Genomic DNA, 18,700 nt, shown 5'->3' with positions numbered 1-18,700 from the left:
CTCTCTCTCTCTCTCTCTCTCTCTCTCTTTTAAACTGGGTGGATAGCACATTCGCTGCTGGCATGCCAACTCAATCCCAGAGATAATGGGGGCTCATTGAGGTTGGTAGCCAATTTCCATTTCAATCAAAGTGAGAAAGGTGTGAAATCAGGACTTGATTGAAAGCTATGGCGTCTAGCGCCACCTACTGTTACATTGCTGCATCGGAACCATTGCTGACTCAGGGTTGTGGGTGGCCTTAATCCGCCCTTAATGAGTTTATTTGGGAATAATTTTGTAATCTCACTCACATTACATTTTTTATGTACAATTTATGATTCAATTTCATAAAACTCCAGATATTCATAATACAGTGACGATAGAATCATTTCCTTGGTACGATTGCTTCACAAAGTCCTGTGTACTAAGCACTCCTCTTAGTTCCGTCGCAACTCTTAGATGAAGACGGGGCAGGTGGTAGGTGCGACCCCTGAGGTACAGAGAAGGTGACTGACCTGGTGTCACACAACTAGCGGAACGAGGAGCTGGGACTCTGAGTCCACATCCTATTGTCCCCCTGCATCTGTCACTCCTCCACCCCTGGCTCTCACCTTGTCAAGCCCCTCAAAGCACAATTCCCACTCCAACAGTGCCAGTGCCTAATGTAGATTTCACTGGAAGTTGCATGGAAGAGATGGCAGGGAGGGTTACACTGCATCCCATGGAAGAAAAACCTATAAAACAGTCCTTTAAACTTGCACTCCCCCCCCCCCCCCCGTGCCAGCTCCTCCCTCTCCTGGCCCCAAGGCTCCCTCCATAATACATGACTGTCTTTATTAACTGGGACCATTCATCCTCTCTGCGCTCCTCCAGTGTCCATCTTTCATCCTCATCTTCCTTCTCAGCAAACCAATCACCCGCCTTAGAAAACAGAGAGGATTTAAGACACAAATGATGGAATGACATCTTTCCCTCTGACATGATGCATTGGAAAAGACTGTATTTTCAGGGAGACTTAATGGCTGAGGACCCAAGTTTTAGATACAAGGAGACTGGATGTGTCAGTCAGAAACAGGAGAAACAGGACCAATAGGATGCATGCAGGCAATAGGGATAGATAGATGAAGAGATGTATTATAAAAAATTGGTTCATGCAATTGTGCCAGGCTGACAAGTGCCAAGCTCGGCCGTTGGCAGACTGGAACAGGGAAAGCTAGTAGGGTAGCTCCAGTCTGAGTCTGAAGGCCTAAGAACCAGGAGAGCTGATGGTGTGGGTTCTAGTTTGAAAGCCTGCAGGCTTAAGACCCAGGAATAGTCAATGTTTCAGTTCAGGGGAAAAAACGGATGTCCCAGCTCAAAGGCAGTCAGGCAAGAGAAGCTCCATCTCACTTGGGACAGGTCAGCCTTTTGCTCTCTTCAGGCTTTTAACTGACGGGACGAGTCCCGCCCACGTTAGGAAGGGCATCCTGCTTTACTTAGTCTATCAATTTACATGTTAAATTCATCCAACAACATCCTCAGAGAAACACTGCATGTGAATGAGGTCACTCCTTCCAGGTTATCCCTATATAGGTAGGTACCTGCCTTATATACACAACTTATGACCAACACACACACACACACACACACACACACACACACACACACACACACCCCCTTCACTCTCTCCAAAGGAAGTGCCCATCATCCCCATAAAACCACCAAAAGCTTAAATATCGGCGTGCAAGCTAAGCAAGATCTCTCTGATCCTACCTACTCTCTGCCTACCTCGTTCTTTGTAGCTTCTCCATAATAAGTCTGAAACTCGTTCGTCCTGTTCTTTGCTCTTCTCACATGGCACGTGGTCCCCCCTCCTCCCCTATCACCCCCCCCCCCCGCCCGTGGAACACCCCAGCTGTTCTCCTGACGTCTGTATCAGCCCAAGCACATTTAGCAGGAATTCATTTCCATCTTAATCTGATTCTAGGAAGTAGATCATATTTTAAGAAATAACAAAGACGGGTTTGGAACATTCTCTTACAAAAGACAAGAGAACAACAGATATTTAAAAGATTGGCTTTCTGGCCATAACCTTCAACAAATCATTCTGATTTTCTGTCATATGAAAATTTGTATGACAGAATTTAGCAAAATCCAGTGGGCAAGCTTTGGAGGTAACATCTATAAATTCATAACTAGCAACTTCTATCCCTTATTTAACCCCCACTATGCAAAATGGAAAGGCAGGGGCAGACAAAGTAGTGGATAAGAACACATGCTTTGATGTCACTTGAACTTGAGTTCAGATCCAGATTCTTCCACTTAATAGCATGTCATTTTCACCTTGTGAAGCCTCAGCTTGCTCCTCTATATAATGGGAATAACAGTATGGCAGGGTCTAAATGGAATCATGTCGTTCAAAGAAGAGCAATTCAGGATCGTGTCTGGCATGGAGGTGAGCAACAACATGGTTGGTAGACACCCTTAGCTGTGTTGCACAGATGTGGAAATAGACTCCGGGAAGGTACGTAACTCACCCAAGATTACCGAACGTCTAAGTGACAGAGCCAGAACTCCAACCTGGGTCTGTCAGACGACAAAGCTCTTTCCATTCATTCCTGCCACCTCCCACTTCTGAGCTGTCACATTAAACCAAACCACTTCCAAAGCTACTATGTAAACAGTCCCAGCACATGAATAGTAAATGTGCATATACCTGCCCAAACAATCACCCCCACCCCATCCTCACTATGAGTCTGTGCTCTCACCTTCCCACACACATTTATCAGCTTTTAGCCTGACACATTACAGAACATCACACAACATTTCTCACAGTCCTGCTCTCAAAGACCCATTTACAGATCAACCAGAGAAAGGACACGTGTTGCACGAAAAAGACAGGGCAGAGATTGGACTTTATTTCCCAGGAAACCAAAAAATGGAGGCATCCCCCCCACTCTGCAAAGCAATGGAAAAGTGGAAAGCTCACAGAGCCAATGGTACTCCCAAGGGAAGCAAGAACAATTAACTAGGACGGCTTTTAGGAATCTGGGCTGGGAGTAGTCACAGAAAACAAGACAAAGGATATCCAAAGAGATGGTGCTGGGGTTATACTTGGCTTTTATTTTCTCCCCCCGCCCTTTTTTTTATCTTTTCCTAATTTTCTACAATGTTCATTAGTTTCAAAACCAGAATACAATCTTAAATGGAGAGTTGAATTGCAAATGTGTTACCTACCGTGTTTCCCTGAAAATAAGACCTACCCCGAAAAGAAACCCAGTTAAGATCGTCCGCCAGATGGATGCATTTAGTACGTTATGACAATGTTCCAGAAGATGACATGACTGTATTTGAATAAACGTAGATTGGTGTACATGAAAAAATAAGACATTCCCTGAAAATACGCCCTAATGCATCTTTTGGAGAAAAATTAATATAAGACTCGTTCTTATTTTCGGGGAAACATGGTAAGTAGCGAGATGTATTAATCAGTGTCAGTGGGGAGGAAATATTTAGCACCAGTTTGTTTATTAACGATAAGGCCCTATAGGGTGTGGGACACAGAACACATAGTGTGATGCAAGAGGAAGTGGTCTGCAAAGATAAGGAATATGCAATACCTCCCAAGGGAAATAAACTGGGAGAAGTAGGAGGGTTCTGGATTCCCTAGAAATATAGGGGTTTTGATTACGATTCAGAGGGAGAAGGAGAGGGAGAGGGAGAGAGAGAGAGAAAGAGAAAGAAAGAATGATCCCAATTCTGGATAAGCCTCTAAATCACGGAAAATTCTGGGAATCTCAGGCTTAGGATCAAAAGATAAGGAATATATAAAGTTACCATCAGCAAAGGCGTCCTTGATTAAAGGGAGAACCAGCTTAGTAGTTCAAAAGTAGCTGGTCAGTGCCTGAAGCCAACGCATTTATAGAAGCTATAACCATAATCATTTGTTTTTGACCCTCTTTCCATTTCCTGCTCCCCAAAGGGGGCTGATCCTTGCAAACTACATTTCCCAGGTGCCCTTGCCAGCTGGCTTCCAGGTGGGTTCAGCCAATAGGAGACGCAGCAGGAAATCGCAGAGTGAGAGAAAGAAAGAGAAGCCAGGGCATTTCTCCCTCTCCTCTCTCTCAGCTCTGGTGGCACCTCCAACTGAAACCAGCTGTCTACTCCATGAGTCCAACTTCTGCCAAGGTGGCTCAATTCCAGAGCTTGTGAGGACCACTTCATCCCTTAGTCCCACCAGCCCTGGAGGTGGTAGAAGCTTCCTTTTTGCTAATCTCTAGCTTTTCTTTGCCATCCCCTACTTGGCTTTTTAGCTCTTTCAACCTTTGTAACTGCTCCCCTATATTAAATCGCCTCTATTGAACTACCCGGCATGAGCTCTGTTTTCCTGCCTAGACCCTGCATGACACAGTGTATTACAGTAAACTATTAACTTACATGATTCCAGACATTTAGATTCTCCATTTAAACCAGCATTGAAATCTTACATTTTGCTTATACTGGTAAAATTAGCCAGAATTGCTTTACAAACATGAAAAACCCTATTATTTTATTAGACAAGCAATATATGCAAATTATTTTAAAATTAGGAAGAGATAACCAAATTAAAAATTGCTGTTTACATATAATTCAAGCACCCTGAGATAATATTGCTATTGACAATTTGTTATATTTGCTTCCAGCCTATAATATAATTATACATATTCCCTGCCATATATCAATATTTTAAAATATACCTTGTTTCAGATGATATAAAGTTTTAGAAATTATGAATATAAATTTTAAAACTCTCTATAATCTAAGTTCTTTATATTTTATAACATGCATTTTAACTTGAAATTGTATTTCTTTCCATATCAATAAGTATACATCTATAGCGACATTAAATAATTGCACCAAATTCAAATGCATCGTATGCCTCTGTCTAGATAGACCGTGACTTATCCCCCCAACTGTCTATTGCTGGACATTGAGATGTTTTTCACTGTTATTCACATTTGCTATTATAAACATCCTCATGGGTAAGTCTTTTCATCCTTGTTGTATAATTTCCTTGGCCAGAAATGGAATTGCTGGGGTAAAAGGAAATGTATTTTTCAGGCTGGTCATACATATGGTGAAATTGCCATCCAACAAGTTTGTAGAGATAGTGATTCTTGGGTGCTTTGTAAACTTTTAATTGTGTTAATGTCACGTGGTGTTTGTAAATGTCCTGACAACCAGAACTCCCTCATTCAATGCCAGTTGTCACCACTGGCTTATTATAATTGTAATTAAACAACGGTCACAATGAAAGTGGTTTCCTGAGAATCTACTGCAATGCTGACATAATTGCAGGGTGTGTGGGGAGAATCTTGTCCTGCTCAAGCTCTGTGTCAAGTTGAGGGCACAATTTGGCTTTGCTGCTATAAACTGTTCAGCACCAATTCCGGTCAATACAAATGTACTCTTTTATCGTAGTGTGAATCCTGCTGTATAGACAACTATCGCCATGTGGGATCTGGGGGGAGAGAGGGAATGCTTGAAATGTAGACAGTAGCATAGCTGCTGAGGAGGCTGTAACTTGAGACATTTAGGAGAGTGACAGGGTACTGGACTGTGACCTTAAGCAGGGTTTCAATCATGGATTTCATATTGTCTGGCAGGGAAATGTGAGTGTGTTTGTTTTTCCTGTGTTCTTAAGTATATTTAATTCACAGTGTCTTTTAAGAAAGTGACTTTGGTCCTGAAGGAAAGAATTAATGGGGTGCTCAAAAAAAAGTAGAGGGGGATGAGATAGAGAGGCCACCTTGATTTCAAATGTTTGATCTCAAAATGGTCAGTCTCAATGCTTTCACTGCAGGATGCACCAGAGTGGAGGTCATCTGAACTTGATGCCCCAAAAGGGGAAGTGGTGGGGAAAGAGGAGTAGTTACAATAATTCTTGATCGGCTGACTGCCGTGGCACACCCAAGGGAGGGACATATTTCAGAGAGAAATCTTGTGATTGCAGGAAAAAGAAAAGCCAGTTCGAATTGGTTTAAATAATAAAGGAAATGTGATGAAAAGTCTAGGTCCTTAGTGAAGCTTGATTAGTTCAGCAAGGCAGCATGGGACAAGTTTTTCTTTGACTCTCCTTTCTGCTTTCCCCCACACCTTCTTCAGCTGGAAAATGGCTCCCCTCCTGGGCACAAAATGGCAGCTACCAACTCCCATGAATGTCTGCTCCTCTGTTCGTAGTCAGTGAGGAAATAGAACTTCCTTGCCTGTGCTTCCTTAGAAGATCTAGGAATCATGCTTCCTAGAAGCCCCAGGAAAATGTCTGCTTGCATCTTATTAGCCCAAACTGGATCCCACGACCATCCCCAGACCAGTCACTGTGAAGGGGGATGGGCTCGGCCATTGGGGACCACCCGCTGCCAGTATCATGAGTATCTTAATGGTGCAAGAAAGTGTAACCAGGGACCTGGTATCGAGAGGGAGGGTGAAGGGATAATGGGGGAGGGAGAAAAGCAAATGTCTATTATGTAGAAGTGTTTTCAAGTTCTCCTGAAAATCCTTACATTCCTCCTTGGAGGTCTGTCTCTCCACCCACTTCACCCGTCCCTCAAGACAAAAATGATAGATCTGCCATCAATTTTCAGCCCAAGGGTTGAAACCCTTTAGTGTACTGAGATGAGCAAGACAGGTTCCCTGCAAGTCATTCTTAATAATAGCTAAAGAGATCAAGTTTAGAAATGATTTCCCTGTTTTATAGCCAGTGGAGCTTCTTCCAGGCTAGCCCAGATTCTTTTGTTTTGCGTCCTATTACTTAAGTTAGTGGGTGAGAAGAAGCTGCAATGATGGGGAATGACCACCGACTCCCAGCCTGCTCCTGAGCTGCCTTGCCCAGAACATGTGCTGGGGGAGCCAGGAGGAAAATGGCTGAGAATCAGACCGGCCAGGAACAGTCCCTTCACTCCACGGCAGACTCCACATTCCATCCCACTGCCCAAGCACAGATGTCACTCGCCTTTGATCCAGCCACACGCCTTACCTCCCATGTTCCATTTCAAAGGCGCAGAGAGGCAGGCATCCAAGCCCAACTTCATTTCAGAGAAAGTGCGTGGTGGTGGCTGCTGGGGAAACACCACGCCTCCTCCTCGCACGTGTCTGTCCATATTATGATTTCTGTTCACGAGTGTCTGACCCGTCCTCACTCTGCCTTCTTTCCTCAGAGTTAACCCAACCCTACCTACCACTCCTGAGACGGGGCTTCCAATCAGCCTTAGTCAAACTTCACTTGGCCGTTGAAATTTTTTAATTGTTTCTCTTTGTTTATTATATATCTGATGAATACTTATTGCAAGGTAATAGGAAATTCACATAAACAAAGAAAAATAAATAAAATTTGCCATGATCCCACCCCCGGAGAGAATCACTGCCCTTGGAGGTATGGCTTCCCATATCTCTTGATATGTGTACATCCACATAGATCATTAAAAAACAAAACAGAATCATCTGATACATATTACTTTGTGACATGTCTTCTTACTCAAATATATGTGTGTGTGTGTATATATATATATATATATATATATATATATATATATACTTACATCATTATATTGTCATTGCATTGAATTGCTGCACAGTATTCTATTGTTTTGCTGCATCATAAGTGTTTAAGATGTATAGGCGGTTTCCAAGAGTTTGCTCTTAAATCAGCGTCCTAGTGAAGAATTTGTTGGTGAACCTCTGTGCCCACACAGGCATACTCCCACAGGACGCTTGACAACAGAAGAATTGTTCGTTCCAAGGGCACACACACGTGTACAGCATTGACTGTACAGCATTGACTGACGAACTGCCCTTCAGAACAGGCATCACAATGTACCTCCCTCCAGCTGCACCTGAATGCATTCATTTTCCCGTAATTTCTTGGCCTTTCCTTTTATTAAAAAAAAAAAAAAAAGAAAAAGAAAAAACTCCTAATGTTGTAGGAATTTAATTTCAAGACAGGATAATCCAGATAATAGCCTTGTTATTGTTCCACCAAACTGATGGCTGAGAAAAGTGACTTTCATATTAAAATACAGTTCATTTAACTCTCTTCTTTATGTTGACCTGGTATCGACTTCTGAGTAATGAGTTTAAGTCTTGGGAGGTTTCATCTATGGCTGGGCAAGGCAAATGAATATAGTGAATACAGGAAGGGGAAGGAAAAACCCAGGAACAATTACCTGGATAATTCACTCATAAAATCCGGCTATGGGGCCAGCGAGGGGGGAAAGTACAGTTGCATCTTTACATTGACGAGCTTCGGCTCTCCTAATCAGCCACCTATGCTGCCAACACTGATTATTAACATTTAATTCTTTGCTTTACGTTGAATATAATGCTAATCACAGAAGACTCCATTTTCCAATGCTTGTTGTAAGTCAGAAATTTGGCAATTAGTTTAATTATCACAAGGTAGGAATTATTCCCCTGGTCTGCTGAAGCAACGGAGGCCCAGAGAGGTTGAGTAATTGGTCCAAGGTCACACAGCCAGTCACCAGACAGAACCAGGATCAGAGCGGAGGTCTGCCTGTCTCCAAAGCCCTTGCTATTTCCACCACACCAACAGTCCCCCTTTGGTATAAAGGATGCTGTGCTGCCTAGAACCACCCCCACCCCCAACCTGATCACACATCTCAGATAAACGCAGGAGCCGCCTGCAGCCTGGTTCCACTTGTAACAGGTGCACTAACACTCTTTTCTTTCCCTTCTTGGCTTCCCCTCAGGTCCCAGAGAAGCCAAAAAACAGCATCAAGTATATGGACAGGGAAATAATAAACCTCAAAAAGGACCTTTCACGAAGCCGGTGAGTAAGGCCCGCATGGAATAACCCATGGACGACCTGACAGGGCTTAGCAGGCTATGGGGTGGTGCCTACAATCCTTGCCAAGCCCCACTGGCAGCCGCCCAACCCCAAACATTAAGCAGAAGACTTACAGGAGGGTAACCCTGTAAGGATCCACTTCCTGGTTGGACTTTTCAGAGTACCTGTATCAGACTTACAGCCCCATTCATGCACACACCAGTCCCCGGCCTAGAATTCCCTCTGCTTTCCTACCTGGACCTGAATCCAACTCAACAGAGTTCCCATATACCCCAGAAAAACCTCCCATCTTTCCTCCAGGGCTTACAGCATGGGAGCAGAGAGTCAGCTAGACTCGGTCTCAGATACTGGCCTGCGACCTGCTGGCTCGTGACACTGGAGGTGTTCCTTAACTTCCCTGAGTCACTGTTTCCTTACCAGTAAAACGAATATAATATGAGGCTGTTAGAAGGGCTGGGTGAAATAACGCACATAAAGTGCCCCTGATACAGCCTTGAATACAGTGCCATATATATCCATCCCGCCCCACCTTCCTCCATGATAATATGAGCAAATTCAGGTCTAGGACCATATTTTATTTATCCCTGTGGGGCAAGATGAGACTTGTTTTCCTCTCCCCTTAACTATTTCTTGAGACCTGGAATGATCCAAGGTGGGATCGTAAATGGGGCTCTTGGCAAAGCAACTCAAGGCAGAGTAAGTGATGGAGACTCGTTTAGCACAGCACATACCAGGATGTGCTAAGGGGGGGATGCAGGCAGCACGGATGCCTGTTTGTCTTATGTGTCTCCCACTCTGAGCCACATCGCAGCGAGACGTTTCCTTCCTTCACCTCCATCACCTACAAGTTCCTCCTTCTCCACTGCTCACCTGCGTCTCCACCCTCGCCCAGTCCAGCAGCACAACTGGATGGAACTGGATGACTGAGCCCAAGAGGAGGCAGGAAGGTGTGGGCATTGAAGGTGGGGCAAAGGAAAGGGGTGAAAGGGACCAAGGGAGTGGTCAAGACAGGGCCGCACTGACCGCAGGTGGGATGGCTGTGACGGCCCTCGGAAGTGACGGCCCTGGACACCCACTATCTAGCAGAAACGTAAGGTAAGAGCCACGCATGTCATTTAAGATATTTGAGTAGCCACACTAAAAGCAGTATAAAGAAACTGGGGAAAACAATTCTAATAATACATTTTAACCCAATATACCCATTATCATCATGTAATCAATATAAAAAGTATGAATGATACTTTATATTCTGTTTTGAATACATGATGAAAAGTGATGAAAAATGATGAATGATGAAAAATCCAGCTTATATTTTGCCCTTAGAGCACATATCTGTTCGGACCAACCACATTTCAAGTGCTCAATAGGTGTCATGCCCTGAATTGTATTCCTTCCAAAATCCTTACATGGAAGCCCTAACCCACAAGGTGACTGTATGTGAAGATAGGACCATGAAAGAGGTATTTCAGGTTAAATGAGGTCATAAGGGTGGGGCCCTAACCCAACAGGACTAGTGTCCCTACACAAAGAGGAAGAGGTGAAAGACCCTGTGAGGACACAGCAAGAAGGTGCCATCTACAAGCCAAGGAGAGAGGCCACAGGAGAAACCACCCCTGCCAACTCTTTGATCTTGGACTTCCAGCCTCCAGAACTACAAGAAAATCAATGTTTGTTGTTGAAGCCCCCAAGTCTGTGTAATTCTGTTTTGACAGCCTGAGAAGACTAATATAATAGTCAGTGTTGGGACAATCCTACAAAGTATGTCCCCAGCTCAATGGGGCTGATGAAGCTCAGTCTCAGAGTCTCACATGGAGCCACGTTCCCAGGGGAAATCACCTCTCCAAAACATGCCAACCCCATGGCCCCATTTCCTGATATGAAATGAGGCAAATTATTAGCAAAAAAAAAAAAAAAAAAAAAAAAGTTGTCTTTTCCACTTCCTGTTTTTTCAAATCTGCTTCACCTCCTATTAGAATCTAGCCCGCCTTGAGCCCAACACCTTGACTATCTCCTAGACTTTTATTTAATACTTCGGCCCTCTTATAATTCAATTGCACCATCCCTGGTTTCATGGCCAATTTAACATGATGCTAAAAAGAATAAAACTTGAACCGCTTTCCTCTTCACCCGTTCCTCCAGATGTTTGGTGGCAATAAGCAGCTCGCTATGCCTTTACATGCCCGATTTCTCATAGCGCAAGGTGACAATGGGGCGTCTGCACAGGCCCAGTTCTTTGACTGGGCTGCCTGTGGAACAAACACATATCTTCCTCCCAAGCTGCCAGTGCTTTTTTACTGGGAGTGTTTTAAGGAAAATAAACATCTCTGCAAAAACTGAAAACAACAGAAAAGTTGAACCTGAAGCCGTGATTTACCCATGGTAATGTTTACTTAGGTGGAGACAATTACAAAGAAACAGTGATGAATTAATCTCCCTCCCCCAGTAAGCCCAGCAGGGTACAGATTTGCAAGTGTTTATGGGGTCTGAGACTTTGCTCTCTAGCTACAGCTGATAAACGGTTGAAGCAAGGCAGTTAGAAATAACACAGGTGGATTTGGGCAAAGGAAGGAGCTTTTTTTTTTTTTTTTTTTTTTTTTTTTTTTTTATGGGGTTAGACATTTCTTGGTCCTCCTCAGTTTTCTGTGCTCATCGTTTTCTTCAACAAATATTTATTGAGTGCCAGGTATCGCCAGGTGTACACCAGGTATCACTGTACTAGAGACACAGCCGTGAACAAAACAGACAAGATTCCTGTGAATGAGAGACAGTGATGCGTATTATATAATAGGGCAAAGGCCACAAACAACAAGTAAATATGCAGGATTTGGAGGCGTGTTGGCCGCATACTGGGATGAATATGACACAAGGTCATGTACATATATAGCACAGTGATGGGGAGACAGCTGCTACCTGAGCTAGAGTGGTCCGAGGAGGCAGTTCTGTAGAGGGGATCCTGGACCTGATACCTGAGTGGTGAGAAAGAACCATTCACACAAAGATATGGTGGGGGGCATATTTCAGAGGACAACAGGTGGATGGGGACCAAAGTGGGAACAAGATGGAAATGCTGCAGAAACAGAAAGAAGGCCAGTGTCGCTGGAGCAGAGTGAGAGAGGGTGAGAGAAGCAACCGATGAAATTAGAGAGATAAAGGCTGGGTCACACAAGGCCTAGGGTCTCATAGGCCATGGTGAAAAGTTGGGGTTTTAGTCTAGGTGCAATGAGAACCCATCAGAGGGCTCTGAACAAGGGAAGGATATGGTCTGATTTTTAAAACAACACCCCATCTGCTGCATGGAGACCAATTGGAAGACTACGGTTAAGGGATGACGATGGCTTGGACAGGCAAAGAGCAGCGAACTGGAGATAAATGGATGGAGTCAGGGTACATTTGGAGCCGCAGGACTTACTAGTGGATTGGATGAGACAAGGGGAAAGGCAGGATGAGTGTGCTACAATGACTTGTTTTTATCTCTGCCTCCCTCGCTAGGACATAAGAGCTGTCATAGCCTAGAGTATACTATGTCCACTGTCATGGTCCCCGAGTGTTTACTGATGGGATGAATTAATTCTCTTGTCCATCCCTAGAACTTAGCAGTTAAAAATAAAGGGGGAGGCCTGTATATTAACTTAGTAGAGGAAGTGAGTCAAGGAGATGCTTTCTACATAAAGTTGTGGGATAAATCAGCTGATGAGATGGTTAGTCCATTGCTATTTCCATCGGGCCTTTTAGATGAACTCACTGACCTCTCCCTCTTCCACTGCCATTCAAGCAGGCGTGTCCGCTCTGGTTTATTGGTGAATGGCCTGTGGCTGGAAGGAGAAGGTACTAACATAATCCTAAAACAGAGCCAGCCTGTCCTGTGACTCCTCAGAGTCTAGCTCAGTGCTTGTCCTACAGCAGGCACTCAATAAATATGTGCTGAATCTTATATGTGCATAACATCTTTAAAATCTTCCCTGCGGCAAGCAGGGAAGGTCTTGTTGGTCCATTTCTCAGATGAGAAAACTGAGACTCAGAAGTTCAGAGATTCACCTGAAGTCATTGTATCAGTTAGCTATTGTCACATAACAAAGCACCTCAAAAACTCGGTGACTTACAATAATAAGCATGTGTTAGTGACTACAAGTCTACAGTGCAATTGGGAGTTTCTCTGGTCTCAGCTGGGCATCCTTGAGCATTTGTAATCAGCTGAGGTTTGGGGAAGTGATTTTGCTGATGTTGGTTGGGGCTCCCTCGTACATTCGGAGGACAGCTGGCCAAAGGCAAGTCTAGGACGGCCTTGGCCCAAACCACGTGTTCTCTCATTCTCAAGCAGGTTAACTAGGGCTGTTCTCATGGTGGCAGGATTTTGAGAGAGAATGCAAGTGTGTGAGACCTTTTGAGCTTTAGGCTAGGAACTGACAAAACATCACTTCCCCCATATTCTTGGAGCCAAAGTGAGTCACAAATCCAACTCAGATTAGAGGTGGGGAAATAGACTCCACTTTTTGATGGGAAGAGCTGCAAAGTCACATTGCAGAAGGGTAGAGGATGGGGGTCATTTTTTTCAATCTGCCATAGTCAGATAGCCAATTCGGAACCAGCCTTTGAGACATGAGTTAGTATTACTAGATAGATAGATAGATAGATAGATAGATAGATAGATAGATAGATAGATAGATACACACACAATCACTCTTGAGAATGTAAAATGGAAACCGAATCAAGAATCGAGCAGGTAGCAGTGAGAGCAGGAGTTTCAAGCCAATTAGGAAGGGAGGCCAGGGGGCCATGGAGAGCCGTGTGGAAGCCAAAGGGAAAAGGGAAAAATGATGATGGGTGAGCGGATGCTATAAGTAAAGACGGAGAAGAAACCAAATGGGAGGTTTGAGGAGAACAGAACAAGCACAAAAGAAGAAAGTCCTTGAGTAATTAATGCCAGTATTCAACCTGAAGATTTTCGGACTCCTGCTACTGTGGTTCCTAAAGCTAGCTCCTGGAGAAAAGCTCTAGTTGCTCTCTGTATGAGGTTCTGATCTTGGATTCCCATGAGATTTGTTCCTAGCCTCTATATGAGGACATGTACTCTTACAATAAACCCCTCTTGATCGGGCTAGCGTGCCAACCAAGGAGCCTGACTAAAATGATGTCTTAGTTCACAAAGATAGAGAAATCAAGAGGAAATATGATGCTTTTATCATCTCACACCATTTCTTAGGCTGTTTTATGAATTAATGGCATTTTATAAGGAACATTCACTTTGAGGTATGGTCTGTGCCTGAGCTAGGAGGTAGAGTGAGCTTCTCCCAACAAGAGATGAAACTGATAATTTAATAAAAGGTCCAGGATGATAGATGTATATGTGCCCCAAATCCTCTGTCCTGTGCCCAAAGCAGACATTACTAATGGATCACAGCACTCTTTCCGTTTGAACCCAGACTTGATCTAAAAAAATCCTCTAAACTAGAAGACCCTGGATTCAAATTTAAGCATCAAAATATCTTGAAGCCTTGAGCCTTTCGTTACAGAGCGGTTTGCACAAAACTTTGTTTTCTGAGATTCTTTCCCGGATGACAGGCAGTGTGCTCACTCTTACAGCCAGGCTTGGAGGGCTCACGTAGCATAGCTGAAGGCTTTGGAGTCAGCTCTGGGTTCAAATCCCAACGTTACCAGTTAACAGCAGGGTGGCCATGGAGCAAATCACTTCACTTCTGTAGACCTCAGTTGCTTTATGTGTGGTATGGGATATAACATACTAGGTTATTAATAAATGCCTGTTGAATGAATGAATGCATGCATGCTTCAGAATTCCTCTGGTATTTCTAGGCATCAGGCTGAGGGGACAGGAGGGAAGGTGACTAGATGTCTCCTTGAAAAGATCACGTGGCCAGGCTGAGCCAGGAGGGGACCTAGCTCAGAGCAGTAATCACAGGCCTGCCTTCTGTCCAATGAGCCCTGCAGGCTTTGAGCCTCACTGCTTAGGTTCAAATCCCAGCTCCGGCACTTACAAGCCACAGAGGGACGAACAAGCTGCCTCATTTCTCTGATCCCCAAAGTGGGGATTGCAAAAACACTTTCTCCCTCTCACAGGGCTGTTGTGAAGATTAAATGAGTTAATGCATACAAGGCACTTAGAACGGTGCCTGGAACGGATACATGGTAAGGGCTCAATAATTAGTCGCTGTGTGTATGACATCATTCATGTTCCCCGAGTGACTATAACTATTTTACTGATGTGAGGATGATCTCATCATGGATTGGTCTCTGTCCCCAACCATGGGGCTACAGCCAGCATATCACACCCGAACCCCAATCTGAACCCTACAAGGTCACGTTTTCAGCACAACTGGAGCAAACAGGATGGGAGGGAAAAGTCAGGATAGATAGCTCCTAAGTGGAGACTGCAAATGCAGCTGTTAGTACAGGATTTCCATATTCATTTTAAATCTCTTCCTATTGGGGTTGTTCAACAAGCCATTACTCTAATGGATGTAGCCACAGGCTGGACAATAAAGCACTAATCCACCACTTAGCGTACAGGCCGCCTGCATTAAGCCCTGCAATTTTGCTTAACTTTTTATTGAAATATAACATAATACAGGAAAGCACACAAGTCATTAAGCACACAGCTCAATAGATTTTCACAGAATGAACACACCCACGTAACCCACACCCACATCAAAAAGGGAACATTACCAAGCCCCCCCCGAAAACCTCCTCGTCACTACCCCACCCCAAAGAAAATCACTCTCCTGATTTTGAAGATTTAGTTTCTCCTGTTTTGAACTTTACATACGTGAAATTTTGCAGTTGGCCATCTTCGAGTATCTGGGTTTTTCCACTCAACATGTTTCTAAGCTATCCACACTGCCTCACGCAGTTGGGGTTCTTCTCTCTGTTTCTCTACAGTTTCCATTGCTAGAACACAGTGCAACATATCTACCTAGTGCTGACGGACATTTGGGTTGTTTCCACTTGGGGGCTGTTATAAACAGAGCTGCTGTGAGCATTTTTTTACATGTGTTTTGCTGAATCTATGCATGCACTTCTGTTGGGAATATACCTAAAAATGAACCTGTTGCTTCATAGAGTTCACATATGCGCATCTTTAACAGACACTACCAAACAGTTTCCCAAGCCCTGTATTTTAAAGGACTTTTTAAAAATACACAAATAAAACAATCTTGGAAAACTACAAAATACAGATAAGTAGAGATAAATAAATAATAGAACCACACACAATTACATCACCCAAGAATAATCCTTATTCATATTTTTGGCATATCAACTTTCAATAATTTTCTATATATACATGTGTATTTTTTCATTTTTTAAAAAAAACCCATTCTGCATATACCATTTGGTAACCTGATTTTTATTTAACAATAGATTATACATGTCTTCCATGTCTATAAATACACAGCCACAACTTCATTTCTTAAACTTTTTAGAATGAAAATGTTCAAATATCTATAAAAGCAGACAGAATAATATAATTAACCTTTATGCGCCCATTACTCAGATCAATGATTATCAACTCATAGCCAATCTTATTTCGTTTATATATCACCCTCCTCCCGTTATTTTGAAGCATTTATCATTTTATCTGTAAATACCAGAGGTACCAAAAAATGTATATACGTGACTTGTATTCATCCTTTGTTATCAGTATATATTGAGTATTACAATTTTAATACAGTTTTTCCTTTCTTAAAATGTGTATGCATTTTTGTACCCTCTGTCTTTAAACAACTATCTAGAGAAGAGCTCTTTCTAAAACTGTTACCACAGTAATATTATCACATCTAAAACAATTGCAATAATTCTTTAATATCAAATATCCACTCAAGCATAACAACCATCTTCATGGTTGTGTAATATTCCATTGTAAGAATGTATTATAGCATGATTTATCTAACCAATCTCCTAGCATGATTTATCTAACCAATCTCCTATCATTGGACTTCTTGGTTGTTTTCAATTTGTTCTCCTGTTATATAAACAATACTGAGATGGACATCTTCGGAGTTACATCATTATATACTTCAGTTCCTGAAGATAAATTCCTAAGGTATGTAGCTTTAAAGTTTTCAACTGCTAACTGAAGTCCTCTAGATTTACATTGTGTTTCAGTTGCTGAAAAGTAGCAAGTTCATAAATGCTTAAAACAAAACGAACTTTTCTCATAAGCAATGAAAGAAAAGCAAGAAATAGGGTGTGGGAGGTTGAAAGTACTTCAGACATGACTTTTGCTCTTTCCACTTTGGCACAGTCACCATCAGCAAATAAGCAGTTTCTGGAAAGCAAGACGAAAACACAAAGGTTTCATGATATTACACCCCTCTAAATGTACTGGCAACGTCCAGCTGAGCCACAGACAGAGCCAGCCGGCCTCAGCGAGACCATTTCCCATCCCCAGGATCCCTCATGTAAAATCTTTGTCCTACTCAGCACTTCCTTTAATCCCAGCCCCTCCGTAACTGATTATTTTCATGGTTTCCACTCAGATGAGCCATTGCTGATGGTTAGAATCCATTCACCTTTTTCAGGTCAGGTGAAGACTTTTTCCCGAACTTTGACCACATCTTGGTCTCATTCTTCCCCATAATATTAACTGACATTTTAGGGTCATGATTTCATTTAAAAGTAAAATGAGATAAACATTAAAAACCCAGAAACCCTGCAAGTTCACCAAGCTCATCTCAGAACATCTGCACAAGGCTTAAGAGCAGTACTTGGGATGCTAGACCGAAAATCATCTTGCAGCCCACTGTGAGGAAAGGGCCACTCTGTCGCTTGTCCAACCCACGACCCACATGAGTACGAAGCAATAATAATGCAATGGCAGGCAGTTTAAACCCTAGTATTCCAAAATTAATGCTTGGAAATATATTTCAACAGGTATTAATGTCCTCATGCCTCTATTCCAAAAGTACCAAGGAACAAAGAATCATCTTTAAAACCAGTTTCCCAGTCACCTACCCCTCACCTGCTCTAACATACTGACAGACAGTAAGATATATCATGGCTTTTGGAACCAGCCTGAATCTTGGCTCTACCACCAACAAGCTGTTTCAATATGGGCAAGGTACCTAATCTCTCTGAGTCTCTTTGCCCTCGTCTGTAAAATGAGGATAATAATAAAATCTACCTCACAGGGAAGTTAGAATTAAATGAGTTAAGACGCGCACAGCTGGCACTTGGATTATGTCAGTGTTAAACACACAAATACAACCAGAACAGCCAGTGTTTATACCTCATCTCAACTGCCCGACCATGCCACTGGGATTCTGTCCACTCTTTAGGGGAGATTTCCTTATTACCTTGTTCCTGTCTGATTGGAAAATCAGACGCTAGAAAGTACACAGCTAAGGAGCTTAGGATGCTATACTTTGTCGTTTGCCTTGAGAGACAAAGCACTAAGTACTTTTCAGACATTGTTTTCAAAATAACAGTAGTTAATAACTGGAAAGCATTCAGAATAGTTGCCACAGTAAGTGTTGGCTCTTATTATTAGTGTTTTTCTTATTATTAATACTATTGGACATAGAGTCAACAGCTTGACTCAATGGGAAAAGCCTGGATAAGAGCTGAACCAACCTATGTCCTTCTTCCCAACCCACAATCCTATCAACTGAGGGGAAAATGAGCAACTACATCATAAAGACCATTTCTTTAGTAACATGAACGAGGCTACACACTCAAATCACACCTTTTATTTTTCCAGTTAGCTACATGAGCCATCACATGAATTACTCGCAAGAAGTCTAGTGTCTCTCTCTAGGAGTTTCACCTCCCCTTTAACTGTCCAATGAACAGAAGGTTTATTGGTTACCTTCCGTACTCAGGGAAAGAAGAAGTTGTCCCTGTGTGCTCCAATGGCAATGCTTCTCACTGCCACAAGGTGTCGCTGTAGAG

The 18,700-nt window shown here is 43.0% G+C and overlaps 1 protein-coding gene and 1 long non-coding RNA gene across 5 annotated transcripts in view; one reads left to right on the top strand and one right to left on the bottom strand.

The window, feature by feature from the left end:
* LOC141569253 (uncharacterized) overlaps positions 1-18,700 on the bottom strand; it is a 296,091-nt gene that overhangs the window by 143,221 nt on the left and 134,170 nt on the right. The window lies entirely within an intron of this gene.
* The window catches only part of CCDC60 (coiled-coil domain containing 60), a 127,089-nt gene that overhangs the window by 50,949 nt on the left and 57,440 nt on the right, over positions 1-18,700 (top strand). For both annotated transcript variants that reach the window (XM_074321731.2, XM_019753964.3), the window contains exon 2: positions 8,703-8,782. In XM_074321731.2, the coding sequence (XP_074177832.2) occupies positions 8,703-8,782 (80 nt within the window). The remainder of the gene's footprint in view (positions 1-8,702; positions 8,783-18,700) is intronic.

The sequence above is a fragment of the Rhinolophus sinicus genome, chromosome 9 (assembly GCF_057876585.1).
Source record: "Rhinolophus sinicus isolate RSI-liver-muscle chromosome 9, RSI-T2T, whole genome shotgun sequence".
In the NCBI taxonomy this organism is placed as follows: Eukaryota; Metazoa; Chordata; class Mammalia; order Chiroptera; family Rhinolophidae; genus Rhinolophus; species Rhinolophus sinicus.
The sequence above is the reverse complement of the archived record's forward strand: the minus strand, read 5'-3'. Positions and strand labels throughout refer to the sequence as shown.